The sequence below is a fragment of the Gymnoscopelus microlampas genome (genome assembly GCF_963454915.1).
Source record: "Gymnoscopelus microlampas genome assembly, chromosome: 7".
NCBI classification, from domain to species: domain Eukaryota; kingdom Metazoa; phylum Chordata; class Actinopteri; order Myctophiformes; family Myctophidae; genus Gymnoscopelus; species Gymnoscopelus microlampas.
Window position 1 is genome coordinate 9472382 of NC_139944.1, and position 26101 is coordinate 9498482.

At 40.2% G+C, this 26101-nt stretch overlaps 2 protein-coding genes and 1 long non-coding RNA gene across 8 annotated transcripts in view; 1 reads left to right on the forward strand and 2 right to left on the reverse strand.

The window, feature by feature from the left end:
* Window positions 1–48, reverse strand: part of LOC311049405 (M-phase phosphoprotein 6-like) — a gene marked incomplete at both ends in the record, with an annotated part of 507 nt that extends 459 nt beyond the window's left edge. The window contains one exon of the mRNA XM_084062977.1: window positions 1–48. This exon is cut by the window's left edge and continues 459 nt beyond it. Coding sequence (XP_083919103.1) covers window positions 1–48 — 48 coding nt within the window.
* The window catches only part of LOC311049673, a 388479-nt gene that overhangs the window by 284297 nt on the left and 78081 nt on the right, over window positions 1–26101 (forward strand). The gene's annotated exons all lie outside the window — the stretch shown is intronic.
* LOC311049647 (SLIT-ROBO Rho GTPase-activating protein 3-like) overlaps window positions 1–26101 on the reverse strand; it is a 108200-nt gene that overhangs the window by 38339 nt on the left and 43760 nt on the right. For 3 of the 6 annotated variants that reach the window (XM_084063393.1, XM_084063392.1, XM_084063391.1), the window contains exons 3-8: window positions 25317–25430; window positions 21656–21818; window positions 14208–14270; window positions 4759–4953; window positions 2093–2221; window positions 840–1061 (exon numbers count right to left, since the gene is read on the reverse strand). In XM_084063393.1, the coding sequence (XP_083919519.1) occupies window positions 840–1061; window positions 2093–2221; window positions 4759–4953; window positions 14208–14270; window positions 21656–21818; window positions 25317–25430 (886 nt within the window). The remainder of the gene's footprint in view (window positions 1–839; window positions 1062–2092; window positions 2222–4758; window positions 4954–14207; window positions 14271–21655; window positions 21819–25316; window positions 25431–26101) is intronic. The other 3 variants (XM_084063396.1, XM_084063395.1, XM_084063394.1) reach the window with 1 other exon arrangement.

Consider the following 26101-nt stretch of genomic DNA (forward strand, 5'->3'; position numbering starts at 1 on the left):
CAAAACAGTTTTGGAGAGATGCAGTTTTTGGAGAGATGTATTTGCCATGTCTGCCTGGGATTATTATAAATATAAAACCTATACTGTATTGTATCGGAAGTGTCAAGTCTGGAGTTGAATGAATGATTCGCAAAAAATGCAAGTCACAAACGCTGTTTAGAACACAGACTCAAGCACTCAGAGCCTGAGCGTGTTTGTGAGGATGATGACAAAGGAAGAGGCCGACCGTTCTTTTCTTATTAAAGGGTCTAATTAAAGGCCCGGCTTCCCTGTGGATCATTGATGTCATGTAAATGACGTCACACTTTTGACATCAGGGTGGAACTCCATATTTGGGCAAGACCGATCAGTGGTTCGGTGGCTGTGTGGATCTGGGATCGTTAATTCGAGTTGGAAATCAATCCTTCAGACGGTTCTAAAGACACACATGGGGACATATGGACGAGTCCCTTTTATGTCCATATGAAGATCTCTCTGTCTACCTTTGTCCCTTTCAATTTTCGATGAAGTTCCGCGTCAACTTAACTTATTTGCGAATGTATCAATATTTATCGAGAAAAACAGATCCGACCGACTTCCTACTCGCCGCATCACTCCCCCGTGTCCTGTAATTCTGAGAGTGTACAAATGGAACCAAATGGCCCCGTAAGGCTCAATTTGGTTCCATTTGTACACTCTCAGAGTTAAATTAAGACTTGATATTTGAGCGTAGATTGGGGAGGGATAAAAATACATAGTATTAAACAGGGTCCATGGCCAAATGCAATTAAAAAACGGGTGTCCTTGAAAGAAATAAAATAAATGAAAAAAAGTTCAGTGGGTAAGGGGGCGTGGCTCACCTCGTCGCCCATGTGTGGCTGGTAGTCGAAGCGCGCCGGGGGGCAGAAGATCTGGCTGTGAGCGTCCATGACCTTCAGCTTGTCCCCCCGGAGGTCCATGGAGTCCACGGCCCCCTCCAGCTGGTCCAGGCCCTCGTGGCGCGACGTCTCCAGGCTGTACTCGGCCGACAGGTACGTCCTCAGGGTGCGCGCCAGGCTGGCGTGGTAGCCCAGGTCACAACACTGCATGGTGACAAGAGAAACGGGGGAGGAAAAACATACATAATATATCGGCGCTGTCAGGGCGGAAAACCATGAATCACCATAATTATTTCAACATTGTCTTCCCTTAAATTAATGCCCTATTTCGCCACACAAGAGTGTCGAGCAAAAGAAGCAAAATAGCTGATACAAGCTTGTAGATCTACGGAGCCCCGTGGGATCAACACATTATTAATGTATACTCTGGCAGTTAAAGAGTTAAAGTGCCTAAAGTTAAAGTCCATCTGCGGGTTTTTATAAATATTGAACTAATGCAAATTACTAACAAGAGCTTGTGACCAAATAATACATGGGGTCCATTGGAACACAGATTATTTATTTTATTTATCTTCATTTCCTGAAAAGTTGTGCTTTTGGACACCGCCCGACAGCGATGGTGCTTATTATACATGTGTCATTATTATCTATTATCGTAAATATAGTTTCTTCGTCTTAACCCATTAAGACTTGAAGGGAACGCATCTGTGTCATTTTAAGATGTCTTTGGCTATTCCAAAATAGGGGATCTAAAAGCTATGAGCTTGTAGATCTGCTATTTTTGAAAAAAAAAAGTTGTGAAAATGTGTGCAAATCTTTCAATATATATATACATTTTGAACTCAAATCTTTGCTTCTGGGGGTCCGTGGAACTAAATATTTAATCAGATGGGGGTCCGCGGCCTAATACATCCGGTCCTGTTTGAGAATCATTGATATATAAATAGCAACATACGTTAACATTTTTATTTTTTTTTAGGATTTAGAAGACAGTAGAATCCACCAGAAGCAAAGATTTGAGTTGAAATGTTCACTTTCAAAATATATATATTCAAAGATTCGCGCAAATTCTCACGATTTATCCAAAAATAGCAGATCTACAAGCTCATAGCGCGGCACTCGGTGCCGCGCTATGAGCTTGTAGATCTGCTATTTTTGAACAGCCAAAGAAACCTAAAAATGACACCGATTCTTTCCCGGTCTGAAAGGGTTAAGTGCCACTGTAAACGACTTACGTCTATCATGTCGGAGACATCGTGGATGTAGTATTTGGCCACCAGTGAGTTGGTGGCTGCCAGATTGAGCAGGTAATCGTTGCGGGCCTTTGTGCATTTCAGCTTGTTCTCAGAGTATTTGGCTTGTCTCTGGAGAGGGGGAGAGCCAGAGAGGGAGAGAGAGAGAGAGAGAGAGAGAGAGAGAGAGAGACAGACAGCATCAATAGAGTAATCTTCAAATGGATTCTTAGGCCACTGCTGCAGTTCTGTCTCTGTCTCCGCACGAAATCTCATTATCGAACAAGCTTTGCATAAAACCATGCACAACCACTTTGCATAAAAGTGCTTGTGTCTGAAGTTGCGACGATATTGAAGGCATTTCTCAACCAAAAAAAGGGAGGGACATTTTCTTAACTGCACTAAGCCCTATATACTTCTTTGTATGACAAAATGCGAAAATAATGAGCTTGTAGATATAGGCTATTTTAGCTATTTTCTATGTATTTAAAAGAATACATCAAATATATCAAACATAAATATCAAACATAACGTCTACATTTCACAAAAGGAATTGCATATAATGCATTCAGTCAGACCAAAAGCAGGGATAAAACATTTCCCCACCAGACATAAATGAATGAACAGAGGGGGATACGATGTCCGCAATTCCACTTAATATAGGCCTTAAGCAAAATTCTCTCTGGAAATGCTTTGATTTTATGGACGAATCGAAACGATCATTTTGAATTAATGTGAAGCGCAAACTGGTTATCCTGAAAAGCACTCTATAAATAAAATATCATTTTATTAACATGCTCACTCTAACCAGCTCAGTGTGGGCTTGTGGTTAGAGTGTCCACCCTGAGATTGGGAGGTCAGGGTACAGTTGTCCCCCCCTTCCGAGGACAGGGGGGCCCCAGCGGATCCCCGTCACCACGCACCAAGTGCCGCCCTATGAGCTTGTAGATCTGCTATGTTTGAAACATCGTGGAAATGTGTGCAAATCTTTGAATATATTTTTAAAGCGAACATTTTTAACTCAAATCTTTGCTTCTGGGGTCCCTGGAACAAAATATTTTGAGATGGGGGTCCACGGCCAAATACATATAATTTTGGGGGTCCTTGACATGAAAACATTTGAGAACCACTGATTATTATAGCAACATAAGTGTTTCAGAAAACTCTTAGGATTTAGAAGACATTTGTAGAATCCCCAGGAGCAAAGATTTGAGTTACAAATGTTTGCTTTAAAAAACATATATATATTCAAAGATTTCCACAGATTTTCACAATTTGTCCAAAAAAATAGCAGATCTACAAGCTCGTAGCGTGGTGTGTTGGTCAACTTCAACTTTATCTCAAGACTGTCTGAATGGACTGACTGAAATTTCAATTGAGCCACCACATTACTCGCAAATTGGAATGCTCCAAGATATGCAGCTTTCAGCACTATATCTTTCAACGACCGAAATGATCTGGCTGTGAATATGAAAAAGAACAGACTATTAAATGAGTTGGCTGCTTTAGAAGTCTAGCAGCTGAAATCACACACATCATTAGGCTATTTTTGTCCTCCCCATTTCAGTTTCTCACATTTAAAACTAAACTACCAGAATTTTCCTTTTCATGTGTGTTTTACACACAAGAGAAAGTGGCATACAGTATACTGTATGAGAGATTGATTGGTATTATTTCATTCGAGGACCTGAAATTGTAGCTTATTTATATGGAAAGTCGCTGTGCCTCTTGACTGCTGTAAATAATGCAGAACTGGGGAGTTATTATGCATAGCCTAACTGTTTGGTAGGCTACCTTTACACAGTATGATCCTCTCAAAATGTGGGCCGCATATTAGGCCTACGTCTTTCGTGCTTTAATGTTGTTTACACTTCGCGCAACCTAGCGCTGCACAAGAATTCGAGTATGAACTACGGCATATTGGCCAGAATGGCTACTGTTCTGCATCATTTCAATTGTGTCAAATTAATAATGAAATGTAGGAAAGATAAAAGAAAGATTGTAAAAAATGGACGTTGTGGAACAGCGACGCTCTGAAAAGACACGAGCAAGAGCTCGTTATAATGGTTTTATGTTGAAATGGGAAAACAGCTGTGTTTAACTTTGCAAGTAACACATCCCTGGCTTAAACTATTTTTGAGATGGGGATCCGCAGCCAGTAACTAAGTACAGAACATTTACTCAAGTTCTGTACTTGTTGAGGTATTTTTGCTTTACTGGATCATTTCAAATTTTCAGTACTTTTACTTCTACTCCACTACATCTCAGAGGCAAATATTGTACTTTTACTCCACTACAATTATTTGAAAACTTGAGTTACTAGTTTCTTTGTAGATTTTGATTATTATTACAAAACATATATTAACCACTTCAGCCCTATATACATTTCGGCCATTTGAAAATAGACGACCTACAAGCTCACAATGCACATTGTGAGCTTGTAGATCTGCTATTCTCAAAAGATGTTTACACATTTCACACATTTGAGTACATGTATATACCATACATTTGTACTTTTACTCAGGTAAATTTTGAATTCCGGACTTTTACTTGTAACAGAGTACTTCTACCTTGCAGTATTGCTACTTTTACTTAAGTAAAAAATACTTTGTCCCCCACTGGTCCTTGACATAAAAAAGGTTTTGAGAGCCACAGTGCTGCAGCGATACCTTTTCCTTCATCTTCTCCATCTTCTTGACGGAGCTGCGGCGCTGCGGCCGGTCGTCGTGGGCGAGCCGCAGCAGGCTGACTCCGCCCAGGTCGTTGGCCTTGCCGATGTGCTTCTCCTCCTGCTTCTCAGCGTCCTTCAGCTTGCTCTCTGCGCTCAGGCTCTCCGTGTGGTACATGTGGTACGTCTTCATCACCTGCCAGGGAACACCAAGGTTATTGGAGTTAAAGACGTCATGAAAAAAACATTAAAAACTAGAAGAATGTGCTCCTTTACCAACATTGAGACTGCACACGCAGGTGCCTGTTTCATGTAATCCAGTGGTTTTCAATATTTTTCGCGTCAGGGACCCCCAAATTGACACATATTGGCCCGCGGACCCCCATTTGAAAAAATATGCCAGGGACTCAACCATTTTTGATTTCTTTGGGGTCCCAATCTACCCTGTATCATCATCATTAGTGTTCATTTACCTCTGAGAGTGTACAAATGGAACCAAATGGACCCGTTAGGTTCCATTTGGTTCCATTTGCGGATGCGACCGTTGTGAGCTTGAAGGTCTGCTATAGGCTCTATGCACAGCAGCCATATTGGACAGAAATTGGGCCCCTTCCTTGCTCCCTTCACAGGTGTTACCAATGATACTAATTAAGGCTCTGTTCCATTTAGTGTGGCATAGTGGTTGTCTTATTTTCAAGGACCCCCTTAACTCTGAGAGTGTTCAAATGGAACCAAATGGACCATTTGGTTCCATTTGTACACTCTCAGAGTTACACACCCACCATAAGGGGCAATTTGGGAACCAAAATGGAGTGTTTCTAGTGAGCCAACATGCACGATATCAGCACCCTGACCAGAATGGAACAGAGCCTTCATTAGTATCATTGGTAACACCCGTGAAGGAAGTAAGAAGAGGCCAATGTCTTTCCAATATGTCTGCTGTGCATAGAGCCTATTGGGGAGAAAAGGGGTAAAAAAAAAAGCAAAAATATTGAGGCTTTCACAGCAGAGACTGGGGGTCCTTGGCTTCAAACGAAAGGGGGTTGAGAAATAACGGTGCATCTATCTTCTATTTTTAGCGTTCTCCACAACCGCACGTCAGTGAATCAAAAACAAACGAGCGTCATAATCGGTTCTGACAACAATCGTATTTCATGGCTGCGGTGCTGTTTTATTGCCCTTACTGCAGTGCAAATAGGCTGTAATCACTCGCTGTCACTGGGATTGTGACTAGCGTTTATATAAATGCTACTCGCGTTCGATTTGCATAATTTCTGCCCATATTTCCTTTTTATGAGAGGAATGACCTCCCTCTATACTGTCTCACGCTGCCCTGCATATCACTGCCGTCGGCCAAGAAACCTTTGATCTCCGCATCGTTGCTGTCCGGCAGAAACCTTGTATCTCCGTATTTCAACTTTTATCGTTAGTTTAACGTTTATGTTTTTTGTTTTCGTAATTGAATGCCTAGTAGGTCTATAAGCTCACAACGCGTCGCAATGTGTTTGTATGCAGTGGTGTAAAGTAACAAAGTACATTTACTCAAGTGCTGTACTTAAGTAGAATGTTGAGGTATTTTTTACTTTACTGGAGTATTTCCCATTTTTAATACTTTTACTTCTTTTACATCTACTCCACTACATCTCAGAGGCAAATATTGCACTTTTTACTCCACTATAATGATTTGACAGCTTTAGATACCAGCTACTTTGCAGATTTAGATTATTAATACAAAACATACATTAAAGGGTCTACACCATGAATTTTAACTTTTTCTTCATTTTTGTGTGTTTTTGGTCTCCCCCACCTCTCTTCTGTTCCAACAAATACCCGACTTCGAGCATGCAGGCTTTCATAGGCTATCTGTGGTTTTCATGTAAATTGGTCTGAAAACAGTCCGTCAGATTTGTTCCCCCACCCTACGTCACGTCTGGGAACAATTCCTCCCGTTTTTCAGTTCTAACCACAAAAAAAAAATCGGAAAAAAAAAATATATTTTTTTTTTTTCATTTTTAATTTTTTTTAAATTTGTTCTTATTTTTTTTTTTTACTTTTTCCACACAGAACCAGGACATGACATGCATACAAACTGGCTCAGTAGCGCCCCGTGCCAAACAGGACAATGTGGTATTGCAGGTGAAAGTGCTTTATAAGCCAGAGAAAAGTTAGTTGGAATGAGTATATCTGCGGCTTGATTTAGGCTCAAACCTTTTGAAAAACGTTTGAGGGACATAAACAATATGATATCAAATATTATTATTATTTTTTTTAATTCATGGTGTAGCTCCTTTAACCACTTTAACCCCACACGTTGTTGAGTGGAGTCCCTCAGGGCTTTTCTGTTTACCTTATATATCTTCGCTGAAAATAGCCAATCAACAAGCTTATAGCGCGACCCGTTGTGTGCTTGTACGTCTGCTATGTTCTGCAAGCATTTTCCCCTGGATATGGATGCTGGGGCTTAAGTGGTTAACCACTTAACCCATTGATACCTGGAACGCATCTGTGTCACTTTAGATGTCTTTGGCTATTCAAAAATAGCAGATATACAAGCTCATAGCGCGGCACCGAGTGCCGCGCTATGAGCTTGTAGATCTGCTATTTTTGAAAAATGGTGAAAATGATTTTTTAATATTTTTTTCCGATTTTTTTTTTGTATTTTGAATTTTTTTAGACGCTGCCTCAGGTCTTAATGGGTTAAGCCCCATTCATTTTATACTTGGTTTGAAGGAAATTAGCCGATCTAAAAGCAGAACTGTGGTTCCACCTTCAGCCACTCTCACTTTCTGGTTTCCTAGCAACCCTGATTGAAATAATTGATGGTGCTAAGGGAAGTGATATCGATGGGAGAGAGGAGGGCTGCGCACACGCACACGCACGCACGCACGCACGCACGCACGCACGCACGCACGCACGCACGCACGCACGCACGCACGCACGCACGCACGTTGAGATATTTGTACTATACTTGAGTATTTCCTATTTCCAATACTTTTTACTTCTACTCCACAACATCTCAGAGGCAAATATTGTACTTTTACTCCACTACAATTATTTTTTACTTCGCAGATATAAATGATTACATTATAAAACATACATTAACCCCTTTAGGCCTATTTTATACCTAGGCTATTTGAAAATAGACAATCTACAAGCCCACTGTGAGCTTGTAGATCTGCTATTTTCAAACATTTGAGTACTTTTACTTTTGGTACGTTAAGTACATTTTGATGCCAACACTTTTGTACTTTTACTCAAGTAACATTTTGAACACAGGCCTTTTACTTGTAACAGAGTATTATATTGTGGTATTGTTACTTTTATTTAAGTAAAATATCTGAGTACTTTTTCCACCACTGCACGCGTGCGCACACACACACACACACACACACACACACACACACACACACACACACACACACACACACACACACACACACACACACACACACACACACACACACACACACAGTGACACACACACACACACACACACACACACACACACACACACACACACACACACACACACACACACACACACACACACACACACACACACACACACACAGTGACACTGAAACACATGAAACGTGAAACTCTTTCCATTTCCACTAAACGCAAGCGAGAGATCGATCAATAGGGTTCTACCAGTGGTTAGAAGATCCAAAAAGTCCCTTCCTATAAATCTAGTGGAGTCAAAAGCACAGTATTTCACTTTGAAATGTAGGCGGAGTAAAGTCATCAGCTTGCAAAAAAGAAAAAAAAAAAAAAGTACAGCACTCAAGTAAATGTACTTAGATACTGTCCACCACTGTGGAAGAAGTACTCGACACTGCGACACATTGTGAGCTTGTAGATATTATTTAAAAAATCCTACTTTGTACGTAGGCAATTTTAAAAATATTTTTAGTTTTTTTCAGTTTAAAAAAAAAAAAATCATAATAATAAAGGAACAGTTTTGGACATACACGGTTTCTACCCGACAGCAAATATTATGCAACAAGCCATATTCAGCAAATATACAGTACATCATGTATATTTATATTTTTTTATATTTATATATACATGTATATTTTATACATGTATATTTATGGTTTTCTTGCTTGCAATAACACACCACTGTGCAGCCAGCTAACATAAATACATACTGTATTTGTTATCAATAATGTATGAGTGGAAAACAAGGAGGGAGGGAGGGGGGATCAATGATAGCAAAGTGCCGTATAATGTTACACATGCAAGATTGTACACAACATCGTACACTCTGGGCAGTAGCTCTAACTCAATATTGACAGAATACGCCAGACAAGCAGTGTTGCCATGTCCGCTTATTAAAGGGATAGTTCACCCCCAAAATGACTTTTTTTCCCAATTGATTACTCACCCCATGGAGACTTGAATTAAAGGATATTTTTTTGTTTTTGTCGCATTCCTAAGCCAATAATTTGATGAGCGGTACCGGTATAGGAGACACAAAGAGTCCCCTTTGTGTCTCCTACCGGAACCGCTGCCTACCGGTCCGCTGGTCATCAAATTATTGGCTTAGGAATGCGAGAAAAACAAAAAAATATCCATGAATTCAAGTCTCCATGGGGTGACTAATTGATAGAAAAAACATATTTTTTGGGGTGAACTATCCCTTTAAGTCGATTGTAAATATTGGTAGTTATGGGTTTGTGTTTGTAACTAAAGTCTTCAGTCTTTTGGGGGCGTGTTTCCAAAGTGCAGTTGCTTAGTGCAGTTGCGGTGCGATTCTATTCTCAAATAACCATATGATGATACGATGTAAATAAAATAGCCGAAGCTCATGTCATGTGGCTCATGTGTGGCCTTAAGTCGGTTCTTTTGGGCTTGTTTTCATAGACCGGAGTGCTTGTTTCTCTCGCAAAATCTGGCAACGCTGCAGACAAGCAATATAATACAACGTATTATTCTAACCATGTTCATGTAACTCTAAGCCTTGTAGAAAATGTAATTATCTAATTATCAAGGTCTTGCGACTTCAATCAATCCAAACAAAGTTACATCATAAATGCCCACTATGTTGTTGTTGTTGTTTTTTCTTAATGGCGACATTATATCAATCAATCCTTAACCCATTGCTTGTACCACGTACATACTCGAGTGTCACTAAAATACTCTCGTTCTTTTGGTCACTACAACAAAGCTTATACAACCACAGGTGAGAGTCCTTAACGTAAATTGACTGGTAACTCAAAAAGCTCATATCTCCTCTTCACCACAACGGTCCGGTAAAAAAAGAAAAACGTCCCCAGTACTGTGGGCGCCAGGACCAAATGTGGCCCCGCCCATCTCATGTTCCATTTCAGCCTCAGTCGGGATCATCATGATCCCTGGGGACTGCACTTGAACTCCCTCACACAGGGCTGCAATAGGCTCTGCACAGCAGCCATATTGTAACGGAATTGGGCCTCTCTTTACTTCCTTCACAGGTGTTGCCAATGATACTAATGAAGGCTCTGTTCCATTTAGTGTAGCACAGTGGTTCTCAAACTTTTTTGTGCCAAGGACCCCCAAATTGATATATATTTGGCCGCGGACCCCCGTCTGAAAATGTTTTGTGCCAGAGACCCCCCAGAAGAGAAGATGTATGAAAAAATCAATCAATCAAAAATAATTCTAAATTGTCCAAACATTTTCGATATCTTTCAAACATTTTTTCAAAGCAGATGTGAGAGCTTGTACATCTGATATTTTTGAATAGCCAACACATAAATGGATAAGGGGGTTAAAAGTGATTGTGACGCTATATATTATCTACTTTTGCTGGGGACCCCCTCAAGGACCCCTGATAGTGTCAGACACATGTAACATTACATCACACTGTTACAGAGGCAGCAGCATGTGGTTGGTTGCAGTGAGCACAATGCAGTGGTGGAAGTACATTTACTCAAGTAGTGCACTTAACTCATTCACTGAGTAATTATTCCCGTTTACCAATGCTGCCACTGACATAAAAAACGTAATTTTCTTTATTTTTTTTATTTTAATTTTTTTACCCAAAGACCAAGGAGATATGATTTTTCGAAGATCTAGACTCCCATCCACTTCCTTGTTAACTTAAACCTAAAAAAATCTGTATCTCGGCTCCTGAGTACTTTTTTTTTTTCAATGAAAAATCTCTGGCAGTGGGCAAACACGGCCAGCAATAATTGAGGCAGTGAATGAGTTATGCAAAATGAGTTTGTTGCAATATTTTAACTTTTTGTGTTTTTTCGTAAATGAATGCCGTATTTGATCATACTAGCTTGTAGATCTGCTACTTTTGCTGTTTTTGAATATGAATCGTGAAGAGCTTTCAATTACTTGAAAACTTTAGTCACAAGTTACTTTGCAGACTTCGATTATCACAAAACAAACTGATGAGAGCTTGTAGATCAGAGCTTGTGTTTGACAAGGTTTCTAACATGGGAGCAGATGAGCATATTCCGATGTGCCAATACTTGTGTGCGTTTTACTCGCGTCAAATCTTGAATACGGGCCTTTTTACTTGTAACAGGGGCATTTTTATATTGTGGTATTTTACTCGAGTAAAAAAAGAAAGTAATCAGATTACTTCTTCCACCACTGTGGGCTCGCAGACTGCCTGCCTCCGCAGTACAGTAGCAGTCACACAGACTAGACTGCTGAGTGCGCTGGGAGCTTCGCCAGCCCAGGGGCCAGAACACTTTCTCCTTCAAACTGCTGTTTAAAAAAAAAAAAAAAAACTACTTCACACAGTGGGAGGAAAACATGCAAATTCTCCCCTTTTCATGTCCTATGCGCATCAGGAAGAAAATGACCTGTTTGAGGCTTGCAACTTGCTGATAAGGCGTATCTGGCAACGGACCGAGAGTTCTGGCCTGAGCTATATGCTTCGCTGCGATGAATGAATGTAGCGAATTGTTTTAGATTTGAACCACGTTAACCATTATCTTACACTTTGGCTATTCAAAAATAGCAGGTCTGCAAGCGCAAAGCGCGGCACCGAGTGCTGCGCTATGCGCTTGTAGATCTGCTATTTTTGAAAAATCATGAAAATCTGTGCAAATCTGTGAATATACATGTCTTTAAGCGAACATTTGTAACTCAAATCATTGCTTCTGGGGGATTCTACAAAAAAAAATTGAAAAAACTTATGTTGCTATAATCAGTGGTTCTCAAACTTCTTCATGTCAAGGGCTCCCCGAAATGACATGTAGTTGGCCGTGGACCCCCATCTCAAAATATGATGTTCCAGGGACCCCCCAGAAGCAAAGATTTGAGTTAAAAATGTTTGCTTTTAAAAAATATATATATTCAAGATTTGCAAACATTTTCACGATTTTTCAAAAATAGCAGATCTACGAGCTCATAGCGCGGCAGTTGGTGCCACGTTATGAGCTTGTAGATCTGCTGTTTTGAATACAAGCCCCGCAACGCGTCGCCAGTTCTAGACTGCTTTGATTGGAAGGGCGGTAAGAAATGTTGATTGGTCAAACGACTGTACAATCCATAGCTGTGGGTTCCACCGGCTAAATTCGAACGTAATGTTCCGTTGGATTGACGTAGAAAACAAACTGTCTACTCACATTATGTTCCATTTAAACGTGAAAGCTGTTGAGGGTCACACAAGACAATAAACGCACTGCCGCGCCAAAAAATGAGTCCAAAACCAACCACTTTATAGTAATTAAAATATGTTTTGGATCTAGCAGGATATGGTGGTTAGAGTATGCTTGAGGAGTAATGCAGATTAAACACAGAAGCCTCGCACGCACGCACGCACGCACGCGCGCTGGGGAGGGACTGATAGACAGACAGACAGGCACGTTTCTTTGAATTTTTAGATCAAACGGTGTCGGTTTGGTGCGGCAGTTGCAGTAGCATTTCAAATGGTTTTCACAGACTCAATGTAGCCTGCATGACAGCGCGTCACTGGTTCGAGTCCTGACGGCCTTCGCTGCGTGTCATTCCCCCGCCCCCCAATTCCTGTCTCTCTTCACTAATAGGCTATTATCCAATAAAGGCAGAAAAAGTCACCATAAAAAAAAAGAGGTAGGATATTGCCACTGTCTGGCAGAAAACCTGTATCTCCATATTTCAACGTTTTATGTGTTTTTTTTTGTAAAGCAACGCCCTAGTTGATCATACGAGTGACACACAAAAGTAGTGAAAATAGCTGATCTACAAACTCACAACGTGTCGCTATGTGAGCTTGGAGATCGGCTATTTTCACTATTTTAAAATGTTTTTAGAATGATAATTTAAAAAAAGGTACACCATATAAGGTTTCCACCCGACAGCGATGAGCTTGTAGATCTGCATTTTTTTTTTAAATCATGAATTTGTGCATTCTTTGAATATATATTTTTTTAAAGGGATTGACGGCGAGATAAGATAAACAAACACCGCGCCTCCAGCAGTTCGTTTCCCCGACCACCAGGGGGTGACGCAGGAGGGACTTCCATAGACTTAAGGGGACTTCTGAAGTGGCCATGCCGAAAATAGGTTGCTTTATTCGGATCCAATGCGTGTCACTGCCCGCCACTGCTGGTCTGATTTTTTTTTTTTAAATAGGCTCTTTCATGATAAATTGACCACATATATGAAGTTAAACAACTAAATTCTATCCAAACGCTATCTTAAAAGTACATTCTGTGCCTCAAAAACGAAGTTTGAGAGCGTTTTAAAACCGAAAGTAAAAAGTTCACACGGACACGGACGCGCACATGCGTGCGTTAATTTACGCCCCGGACAAACATAAACAGTAGGGAAAATACGGATTTCAGAAAGAGGACTGTGTTTCAATGCAGGAAAACACCCCAGCATCATTATATAGTGGCTGATAGAAGGGGGAAAATGCTAAATATATATATTTTTTTAATTTAGGCTTAATGTTGCCTAGAATCCCTTTAAGCAAACATGTGAGTAAGTCAAATCTTTACTTCTAGGGATTCTACAAATGTCTTCTAAATCCTAACAGTGTTTTTAAAAGACTTATGTTGCTATAATCAGTGGTTCTCAAACTTCTTCATTAACGGCCCCGAAAATGATATGTATTTGGCCGCGGACCCCCATCTCAAAATATGTTGTTCCAGGGACCCCCCAGAAGCAAAAAAAGAGTTTAAAGAATTCGCTTTCGAAAAATATAAATACTCAAAGATTTGAACACATTTTCACGATTTTCCAAAAACAGCAGACCTACAAGCTCATAGCGCGGCACTCGGTGCCGCGCTATGAGCTTGTAGATCTGCTGTTTTTGAATAGCCAAGGTATATATAAAACAACGGCTAAAGTGGTTACACAGATGCGTTTTTAATGGGATAATGGAGATAAGAGGTTGATATGCCCGAAAGCAACGCCATTATTTCTTCAATAACAACCGCTGCTGGATCGAAACCACACAGATAGACACACACAGAGAGACTTTTTTTTTAGGTTTTTCAGGCTTTTGTTCCAACTCACCGTGTAGAGCTCGTTAGTCACTTTCACCAGCTCCTCGTGCATCTGCACGCCGATGTCTTTGCTCTGCAATCGACAGACAAAAAAAAAACGGGTGTGAATCATTTGCAACGACGGCCAAAAGAAAGAAAGAAAGTTACACACATTCAAATGTCTTATTCTATCAGACTGCATTATATACCCACGTTTCCTTTGCCTTTCTTGACATGCTTTTTTTTTTTTACCATTTCTATCCGGGAACGCACAGCTGTGTCGTTTTCGATTTTTCAGCTACACTTTGGGCTATTCAAAAATAGCAGATCTACAAGCTCGAGCTTGAAGATCTGCTATTTTTGCAAATCTTTGAATATAATATATATATTTTTAAAGCGAATATGTTTAACTAAAATCTTTGCTTCTGGGGGATTCTACAAATAGTCTTCTAAATCCTAACAGTTAAAGAAATACAATAAATGATGTTGCTATAATATCAGTGGTTCTCAACCCCCCCTACCCACACACACAAATGTTCACGATTTTCGCAAAAAAGTAGCAGATCTACAAGCTCGTAGCCCGCGCACGGAGCTTGTATGTCTGCTATTTTTGAATACAGCCAAATAAATCTAAAGTGACACAGATGCGTTCCCGGATATTTGATGGGTTAATATATACAATATTTTGTTATAATATATACGTATTTCATACCCCCCCCCGGTGAGGGATGTCAGCTCTCAACTGAAATGTTGTCATATTATTTTTTTTGTATATTTTCTCTCCTCTGCAGCAGGAATGGCACCGTACACCGCACGGTGTAACAATGCTATGAGTGTGTACAGGCAGAAGGTATAAAAATAGAAACCTGCGCCATAGTGAGAAGCAGCGGGAGGAGGACACATTTTTCCCAAGGACAACAGTAACAGTTTTCGACTCAGTTACGGGGGAGAGCCGCGTGATGGATTGGACATGTCCCCTGCAACAGGGCTTCTAGCCCCCCCCTAGCCCCCCCCCCCCCCCCCCCCCCCCCCCCATAGCAAGAGGGATGGGGAGCAACGGAGAGAAAGGCACTCTGCTAATCCTGTTGAGGGTCCAATCTATCCTTTATTGCTGTGCTTCCAAAGGCCCCCCCCCCATTTGTCATAAGAAACACAGCCCCCCCCTGCATAATCCAAACCTTTCCCTTCGCAGATATCATAGTATATCGGATCATTCCGCTCACATTAAGCCATTCAATCCTGGAGAGCGTCTGTGTCATTTTAAGATTAACTTTGGCTATTCAAAAAAAAAAAAATAGCTACAAGCTCGTAGCGTGCAAATCTTTGAATATATATATTTTTAAAGCGACCATTTGTAACTCCAATCTTTGCTTCTGGTGGGGGTCCCTGGGACAAAACATTTTGAGATGGGGGTCCGCGGCCAAATACATCATCTAAATATGTGTTCTAAATCCTAACAGAATGTTTCAGTGTATCAGTCGGTGCTCCAACTTTTCCATGTCAAGGACCCCCAAAATTATATGTATTTGGCCGCGGACCCTCATCTCAAAATATGTTGTTCCAGGGACCCTGGAACAACAGGGGAAAAAAATCACTTTAAAACATATATATATATATTGTCAAAGATGTGTACACACTGTCCACGATTTTTCCAAAAATAGCAGATCTACAAGCTCATAGCGCCATGAGCTCGGTGCCGCGCTATATCTGCTATTTTGGAATAGCCAAAGAAATCTTAAAATGCCACAGATGCGTTCCCGGTCATAATGGGTTAATAAAACAAGCTGTGTTAGTGTTGTAGTGTAGTGGCTCGTCTTCAACAGGGGATCCGGAAGCCCTAGGGATGTTCTCAGAGTTCCTACTATACAGGGGGGGCCGGCAAATCTTTGCGTGATAGGATTTTTTTTTTATTTTTTTTTACGTAAACCACTTGAACCCTAGCATCCTTATTCTGGGGGGAACATTCATAACAACAATCTTCTCTTATGGGAGTCTTTGGGGGGGTCAACATCTTTTCAAATAGGTTCCGCTGTCTAATATGTATCAATTTAGGCAGTTCCAATACTGATATCCAATACTATAATTAATGTCTGGTCTATAATGCATTATAAGTGCATTTATAATGCATTATAATGTGTTTGTAAGGCTTCATAACACTCTTTATATATTTGTTATAATTATGCATAACAACTCATAACAAAGACACTTCATAACTAATCATAAATGCGATTATAATGCATTATGGACCCAGATGTCTGTGTCATTTTAAGATTCCTTTGGCTATTCAAAAATAGCAGATCTACAAGATCATAGCTTGTATATCTGCTTTTTTATGTTGAACATTAAGTGTTCAACATTAAACATTAAATGTTCAACATTAAATGTTCAACACAGATTTTGTGGAAATCTTTGACAGTTTTACCTCAAATATTTGCTTCTGGGGGTCCCTGGAACAAAATATTTTGAGATAGGGGGGTTCCACGGACAAATACATATCATTTTGTGGGTCCTTGACAAGTCCTTGACAAGTTTGAGAGCCACTGATATTATAGCAACATACATTTTTTTCCCCAAAAAAAACTGTTAGGATTTAGAAGACATTTGTAGAATCCCCTAGAAGCAAATATTTGAGCTAAAAATGTTCGCTTTAAAAAATACATATATTCAAAGTTTTGCACAAATGTTCACAATTTTTTTTTAACCCATTGATACCTGGAACGCATCTGTGCCACTTTAGATGTCTTTGGCTATTCAAAAATAGCAGATATACAAGCTCATAGCGCGGCACCGAGTGCCGCGCTATGAGCTTGTAGATCTGCTATTTTTGAAAAATAGTGAAAAATATTTTTTTATATTTTTTTCCGAAAAACTATTAGGATTTAGTTTTTTTTTTAGAAGCGGCCTCAGGTCTTAATGGGTTAAATAAAATTGCAGATCTACAAGCTCGTAGAGCTCGTATATCCCATCCTCAGTCGGGCTCCCACGCCTGACAGAACACAAGTCTCTCGAGGGAGTCAATAACGGGAGACGTCCTCCAGTCTGATGCTGTGGATCGATGCTGAGCCTGAGCTGTCTGTTCATCATGATCCTTAACTAGGGGTGTGCCGATATATCGTCCCGCGATATATCGCGATACGTTTTCGCGACGATATGTATCGTTTTGGGAAAAAAAAATATCGTTTTTGATTTTTTTTTTTTTTTTTTTTTTTTTTTTTTACAATCATAATAATCAGGCATGCAAACGGCCCCGAAGTGAAAAGAGTGACAACATGTTTTTTTTTCGGGTCAGGTGTCATACTATTTGGATTCAAAACAGCTATTGTAGCTGAAAAGCTACAAGTTTGCATGTCTGAATAATGCAAAAACAGAATTATTTGTTTGCATTTTCTTTTTTTCTCCTCCATATATTTTCATAATAAAAAAGTGCGTATCGTATCGTATCGAAATCGTATCGAAGTTGTGAGCCAAATATCGTATCGTATCGTTTCGTGAAATTAGTGTATCGGCACACCCCTATCCTTAACCCATTAAGACCTGAGGCCCATTCTATACAAAATGTCTTCTAAATCCCAACAGTATTCTGAAAAAACCTATGTTTCTATATCAGTGGTTCTCAAACTTTTTCATGTCAAGGACCCCCAAAATGATATGTATTTGGCCGCCGACCCCCCCATCTCAAAATATGTTGTTCCAGAGACCCCCAGAAGCAAAGATTTGAGTTAAAAATGTTCGCTTTAAAATAATATATACTGTATACTCAAAGATTTGCACACATTTTCACTTTTTTTCAAAAATAGCAGATCTACAAGCTCGTAGCGCGGCACTCGGTGCTTGAGGCTTAATCAGGAGTTTTAGTCCGGGGGTATAGGCTGAGTGGTGGACATTGCTCTTATCTTTATGTTTTTATGTATGTATGTACAGTATGTATTTTTTTATTTTTTTGTGTCATGTCAAATGTGCGTACTGTATGTGTGTTGCATACATGGCTTCTGGGTCGCAAGAAAAAATGTCAGTGTGAGCTCACAATAAAGTATTATCGTATCGTAGAACAGTTTTCTGAAACACTTATGTTGCTATAAAATCAGTGGTTCTCAAACTTTTCCATGTCAAGGACCCCCAAAAGTATATGTATTTGGCCGCCGACCCCCCCATCTCAAACTATTTTGTTCCAGGAAACCCCCAGAAGCAAAGATTTGAGGGGTGGGGGGGGTATGTGGGCCTGATAAATGCATCTCAAACTGGGGGGTTCCACTCGGTGCCGCGCTATGAGCTTGCAGATCTGCTATTTTTGAAAAATCTTGAAAATGTGTGCAAATCTTTGAATATATTTATATTTTTGAGCGGTGTAGCCGCTCCCATAAGCGGGTTTGGGACCCATCCGTGGTGAAAGTTTTTCTTTCCGTCGTGAAAATGTGTCTTTCGCTGTACTGTGATTGGATGATTGGCTGTGACGTACTGTGATTGGCTAGCGAGACGCATGATGAAATTAATAACTCATAAATAGCACCACTCACTTAAAAAAAAAAAATCTTATTTTTTTAAGTGAGCTTCCATCACTGTGATGACCACTGTTGTTTTTAAATAGCACCGCAAAAGGGTCTGAATACTTCTCAAAGGGTCTGAATACTTATCTTTGCAGGAAGTGCTGTCATTGGCTAGCGAGACACATGATGAAATTAACTCATCGCTCATAAATAGCACCGCTCACTTCACACTGGGTGTGATTTTTATATAACATGTTTAACTCCGATCTGTGCTTCTGGGGGGGTCCCTGGAACAACAAATTTTGAGATGGGGGTCCGCGGCCAAATACATAACAATTTTGGGGGTCCCTGACATGGAGAAGTTGGAGCAACACTGATATAGCAACCTACGTTTGAAAAAAAAAAAAAAAACTGTTAGGATTTAGAAGACATTTGTAGGATATCATATTCAAAGATTTGCAAAAATGTTAAAGGAGCTACACCATGAATTTAAAAAATAATAATAATAATATTTAATATCATATTGTTTATGTCCCTCAAACGTTTTTCAAAAGGTTTGAGCCTAAATCAAGCTTCAGATATACTCATTCCAACTAACTTCTCTCTGGCTTATAAAGCACTTTCACCTGCAATACCACATTGTCCTGTTTGGCACGGGGCGCTATTGAGCCAGTTTGTATGCATGTTATCTCCTGGTTCTGTGTGGAAAAAGTAAAAAAAAAAAAAAGATTTTTTTTTTTAATTAAAAAAAAAAAAGAAAACTTTTTTTTTTTTTGTGTGTGTTTGGAACTGAAAAACGGGAGGAATTGTTCCCAGGCGTGACGTAGGCAGGGGGAACAAATCTGACGGACTGTTTTCAGACCAATTTACATAAAAAACGCAGATAGCCTATGAAAGCCTGCATGCTCGAAGTCGGGTATTTGTTGGAACAGAAGAGAGGTGGGGGAGACCAAAAACACACAAAAATTAAGAAAAAGTTAAAATTCATGGTGTAGCCCTTTAACGATTATTCAAAAATAGCAGATCTGCAAGCTCATAGAGCAAGCTTGTATATCTGCTATTTTTGAATAGCCCAAAGAAATCTTAAGTGACAGAGATGCTTTCCCGGATTGAATGGGTTAAGAATGTCCTATAATCCTCAACATTGTGTCATTGTGTGTTCAGCGTTGTGAGTGTGTGGAACAGTAGCAGCATTGTCACACCTCATTCTCACTGAAACTCACTCCTCCTCACAGCCGTGGGTTTGGTGTCAAATGAGTCACCAAGTGTCGCGCAGAGACGCCGAAACTATGTTAACCGCTTGAACCCTAGCGTCGCCATTCTGAGGCCATGTTTTTGTTTTGTTGTTGTACACTCTCAGAGTTACACACCACTCAATATTTTATTTCTTTTAGAAATAGTTCATCAAATCGATATTTTAAATATGTTTTTTTTTTTCACATGCATTCCATAAATTCCATAGGGCTGGACAACACATAGGCCAATGACATCATCAACTTGCGACGGGGCATTGCCCCTATTGAGTGAAAGATGAACCGTTTCTAAAATTAAAAAAATATTTGAGGTGTTTTAAAAAATATATTTTTAGTTATAGAGGGCAATTATAATGTATTAAGGCAGATAAAGAGCTAGAGTGTTTCCAGTGAGCCAAAATCCACAATATCAGCACCCTGACTCTGTTTGACCAGAATGGAACAGCAGAGCCGTAATTAGTATAACTGGTAAAACCTGTGAAGGAAGTCAGGTTCGTGAAGTGGCCCAATTCTTTCTAATATGGCTGCTGACGAAGAGATTTGGTGTGCACTTGTACCTCAAAGTCCATTTTTACTAAGACTAGTTAGTAGAGGACAGCCCTGGATAAAAGCAAGGTGCACTTGAAATAGAGGACAGGTGAAATGAAGATGCAGATAAAATGGAGTCGTCAGTGACCTGTCCCCATGCAGGCGTGCTCGGGGAGGCCACGCTGATGCTAATTTTAAGCAGGTAGCGGGGCAGCTTTTCAGCTGAGACTCGTTGTCCCCCAGTATACCGCAAGCTGGGGGCTGCATGGGGTTTCAAAGTTAAACGGTGGAAAGTGTGACTAAGTACGTTTACTCAGGTACTGTACTTAACCCGATTCTACAAATGTCTCCAAACAGCTTTCTGAACAAACTATTGTTGCTATATCGGTGGTGCTCAAACGTTTTCATGCAAACGCCTATATGTATTTGGCCGCCGACCTCCATCTCAAAATATTTTGCAATAGGGACCCCCCAGAAGCAAAGATTTGAGTTACAAATTTTCGCTTAAAAAATAAATAAATATATATATTCAAATATTTGCACATAAAGTTCAAGGTTTTTCAAAAATAGCAGATATACAAGCTCATAGCGCGGCACTCGGTGCCGCGCTATGAGCTTGTATATCTGCTATTTTTGAATAGCCAAAGTATAAAATATGGATAGTGGTTACACAGATGCGTTCCCAGTTTGAATGGGTTAAATGCAATTCCGAGGGTCTTTTACTTGAATTGAGTAAAAACATAAAAGTGATGGATTTCACCTTTAAGTCCTATGCGGTGTACTCCAATACGCTACTTTGATTCTCTAGCATCTTTTCCAGTTGTTTGCTTAAAAGGATCAGTGGCTAATAAGCCAAATATAACTTAATACATTATAATTGTCCTCTATATCTAAAATGTTAAATTAAAAACACCTTAAATATTGTATTTATTTTAGAAACAGTTCATCTTTCACTCAATAGGGGCAATGCCCTTAGCAAGTTGATGATTCGCAGACATTTTCACAATATACATAGATGTTTTTGGTCTATTTTTGAATAGACCAAAGTATAAAATAATGGTTATGGGGAAAAAAATCGTACGTTGGGGAATTTATCCCCACGATAACAGAAAACAGAGAATACACTAGCATACAAGCCTTGAGCGACTCCAGTTACCCACAATGGGGTTTAAGTGGTTAAATGTCGGGCGTCCACTTGGAACTTGAATAGTAACCTTTTTAAAGAGTCTGATGACATCCTCGCCCACGTGCGCCAGGCGGACAATGACGTTGTTGTTGTAGATGTCGCTGAGCGTGGCGTGGTCCCGGCTCTCGCGTCGCGTCTGGTTCAGGACCAGATACCAGCAGTTCACCGTCGACAGCAAGTTCTGCTCCTTTCTGGGAAGAGTCAGAGGACAAGAATGTGTGAAAGATTCCATTTCATTCACAACTTTTAACCCCGTCCAAATTCCGGGGACGCATCTGTGTCGTTTTATAGATTTCTTTGGGCTAGATCTGCTATTTTTTTTTAGAGAAAATTGGGGAAACCTGTGCAAATCTTTGAATGTGTATACGCTTTTAAAATATCAGTGCTTCTCAAACTTTTTTCATGTCAAGGACCACCCAAAATGATATGTATTTGTCCACGGACCACTCCATTTCAAAATATTGTGTTCCAGGGACCCCCAGAAGCAACGATTTGAGATAGCAACATATGTTTAAAAAAAAGCCCAAAAAAATAGATTTTAGTTAAAAGCGTATAATTCAAAGATTTGCACACATTTTCACGATTTTTCAAAAAAAAAATAGCAGATCTACAAGCTCGTAGTCTATGAGCTTGTATATATATATATATATAATAGCCCAAAGTATAAAATAATGGTTTATAGCTAAAAATCTAAAATGACACAGCTATGCGTTCCTGGATTGAATGGAGATGAAAAGCATAAAAGTTAAGTTTTATAGAATGCAAATGAATTAAAGGGTGAATTAATGTTTGGGTTTTACTGTATGAATAGGATTTGGAGCCAGATGGTTAACGGTGCTGTAAGTGATATTTTTTGGGTTAAAGAAATAATATATAATCTGATAGTAATCACTGCTATAGAGTGTTTGTTCAGTAATAGGGGTCTCCCCGTCTCCCCGGAATAAGCTCTATTCACAGCAGCCATATTGTGAAGACATTCACAGGTGTTACCAATGATACTAATGAAGGCTCTGTTCCATTCTGGTCAAACAGAGTCAGGGTGCTGATATTGTGCATGTTGGCTCATTGGAAACACTCTGCTACACCCGTGGGTCTAAAATGTGGGTCCAGGGACCCTCTTAAGGGGTTTCCAAATGGCCCCTTACGGGTGTGTAACTCTGAGAGTGTACAAATGGAACCAAATGGACCCGTAAGGGTCCATTTGGTTCCATTTGTACACTCTCAGAGTTATGGGGGTCGTGGAAATTGAAAATTCAGAACACTAAATGGAACAGAGCCTTAATTAGTATCATTGGTAACACCTGTGAAGGAAGTGATAATATGGCTGCTGTGCATAGAGCCTATTGTTTATGTCCTTATTCATTTACTTGGATGGGACAGTGCATATTAATAAACAACACATGCAAGATGTAGTGTAAATATACACTGGATTCAGCAGCTAATGTCCATCCGTAGTCTCCATACATTGATTGAATACTTTGTTAGACAGAAATGCACACAGTACGGGTACAGTCATACACTTGGGCTAGAAGGATAACACCAAAAAAAAGTCCCGTGGACTTGTTTCCATTGCGGTCCTATGAACATAAAAACAAGCAACATTACAAGAGGCACAAACAAAGTACAAAAGGTACAAAGGAGAAGAAAGAAGAAAACAGTCAAAAAAAGAAAAGGACCTGTTAAAGAAACACAAGGAACGACACCAATGAACAATAGAGAAACCTAGTTTTAGCTTATTTTAAAAAAACGTTCACAGGTTTTGTCCATGATCCTATTTTTTTTTTGGACCTTAAACTATTCAATCCAGGAACACATCTATGTCATTTTAGATTTCTTTGGCTATTCAAAAATAGCAGATCTACAAGCTCATAGCGCGGCACTTGGTGTCGCGCAATGAGCTTGTAGATCTGCTACTTTTGAATAGCCAAAGAAATCTTAAAAGCCTCGGGCGGACCCTCTGACTACCAAGACCACTGAGCTCCATTCAGTCTCAGGGGTCAGAGATCACATGCCTGAGGTCACCGTGCTAATGTTGCATAGGAATCGTGAAAATGGGGCAATTAGATAGGACTCACACACACACACACACACACACACACACACACACACACACACACACACACACACACACACGCATGTGTTTGCGTTACCATCCTTGCGAGGACATCAACATTTTATAGGACAGTGATTTCATGAACGTCGTTTGTGTACGATTCTTTTTGCAATTGTAACCCATTAAGACCGGGAACGCATCCGTGTCATTTTAAAATGTCCTTGGCTATTCAAAAATAGCAGATCTACAAGCTCATAGCGCTGCACCGAGTGCCGCGCGATGAGCTTGTATATCTGATTTTTTTTATTTTATTCTTGAAATCTTAATGCAAATCTTTGAATATATATGTTTTGAAGTGAACATTTTTAACTCCGATCTGTGCTTCTGGGGGTCGCTGGAACAACATATTTTGAGATGGGGCTCCGCGGCCAAATACATATCATGTTGGGGGTCCTTGACATGGAAAAGTGGAAGCACCACCAGAAGCAAAGATTTGAGTTACAAGTGTTCGCTTTACAGTATTCAATGATTTGCACAAGCTCATGAGCTTGTAGATCTTCTATTTTTGAATAGCCAAAGACATCTAAAATGACACAGATGCGTTCCCGGATTGAATGTGTTAAGGTAGTACTTTATTTATCCTCGAGGGAATGAATAACGCCGAAAATAGCAGATTGACAAGCTCACCCATGCATCACAGTGTGACGCGTTGTGTGCTTGTAGATCTGCTATTTCAACCTTTTCCTAAGTGTAATCCTTACTCCCCTGAGTACACACACACACACACACACACACACACACACACACACACACACACACACACACACACACACGCACAAACACACGCACACGCGCACACACACACACACACACGCGCACGCACGCACGCACGCACGCACGCACGCACGCACGCACGCACACACGCACGCACACACGCACACACGCATACTGCTGTTAGGGTAGCACATGAGCTTAATCATCCTCACACCAAATTGCTAATATGATTGTATTACTCTGCGGTTTGGTTGTGCATTCGTCTGTTACGGCAGTTTTTTTCAAATAGAACTGTAGGATTTAGAAGACATTTGCAGAATCCCCAGAGATTTGACTTAAAAATGTTTGCTTTAAAAAATAATATATATTTGTACAAAGATTTGTACAAATTGTCATGATTTTAAAAAAAATAGCAGATCTACGAGCTCATAGCGCATGAGCTTGTATATCTGAATGTTTTGCCAATTATTTGGGGGCCCACTTGCAGTACCCTCGTGGCACACCAGTGGTGCCCGGGGTAAACGGAAGGCTCGCCCCAAAACACACCCGCCCCCAATTATTTTGCTGACCGCTCGCCCCGAGCAGTTCTTGTATTCTTGTATTCGTTTTACTGAGGATAAGGTTAGGAATACGTTTAAGGTTTAGGCATAGTTTTACTGAGGTTATACGTTTAGGAATAAGGTTAGGTTTAGGCATAGTTTTACTGAGGTTATACGTTTAGGAATAAGGTTAGGTTTAGCCATAGTTTTACTGAGGTTATACGTTTAGGAATAAGGTTAGGTTTAGCCATAGTTTTACTGAGGTTATAAGTTTAGGAATAAGGTTAGGTTTAGCCATAGTTTTACTATAGGTTTAGGAATACCTGGTGGCGACCGTTCCGAGGTCATCGGATTTGACCCGGGACCACAGGTTGAGAACCACTGAATCATAGAGGGATTTGGACCGGGGCCGTCTGCTGCCATTTTCACCTTCTCCACTTTTGGACGGGAAAAAAACAACAGAAGAAGCTGTACTGGGTATTGTGACATTATATATTGTCAGAATCAGCTGTGTTTGTGTTGGTTTATGTGCTAAAGGTGTGACGTTGAGAGCGGTTTCACTGTGAAATGCAAGTCAACGGGCAGGATATTTTGGGATTATTAATTTCTAAACAATGGAGAACAAGGTATCTCACCAGTTGGACTAGTTACATCATGACGAGGTAAATACACTATAACCTATACCCAAACCTCTACTAATGTGTCATTGCACTTTAAAGGTGGGGTAAGTGATGTGTTTGTGTTCAAATAAGTGTTTTTCTTTTCTTTTTCAATCAAAAATTTCATCCCACGATTTTGCAACCCCTTTTTCACCCAGTGCCAAAGTCTAAGCTCCCTCTGCCAGCCCGGGGAGAGCCCCGAACTGAGCTCATGCTTCCTTCAACGCATGAGGAGTGAGCAGGCCGCTGCTTGTCACCTGACAGGAGGGGGGGGGGTTTCCCCGGTTGGACGTAGCGCGTGGAAGGAACACGTTATTCCAACCACGTTATTTACAAAACATATCCCAAGCAGTGTTGCCAGATTCTGTGAGAGAAACAAGCAACCAGGTCTAAGAAAACCAGCCCAAAAGAAGCGACTATATGGGCCACATGAGCACTTTAACATCAGC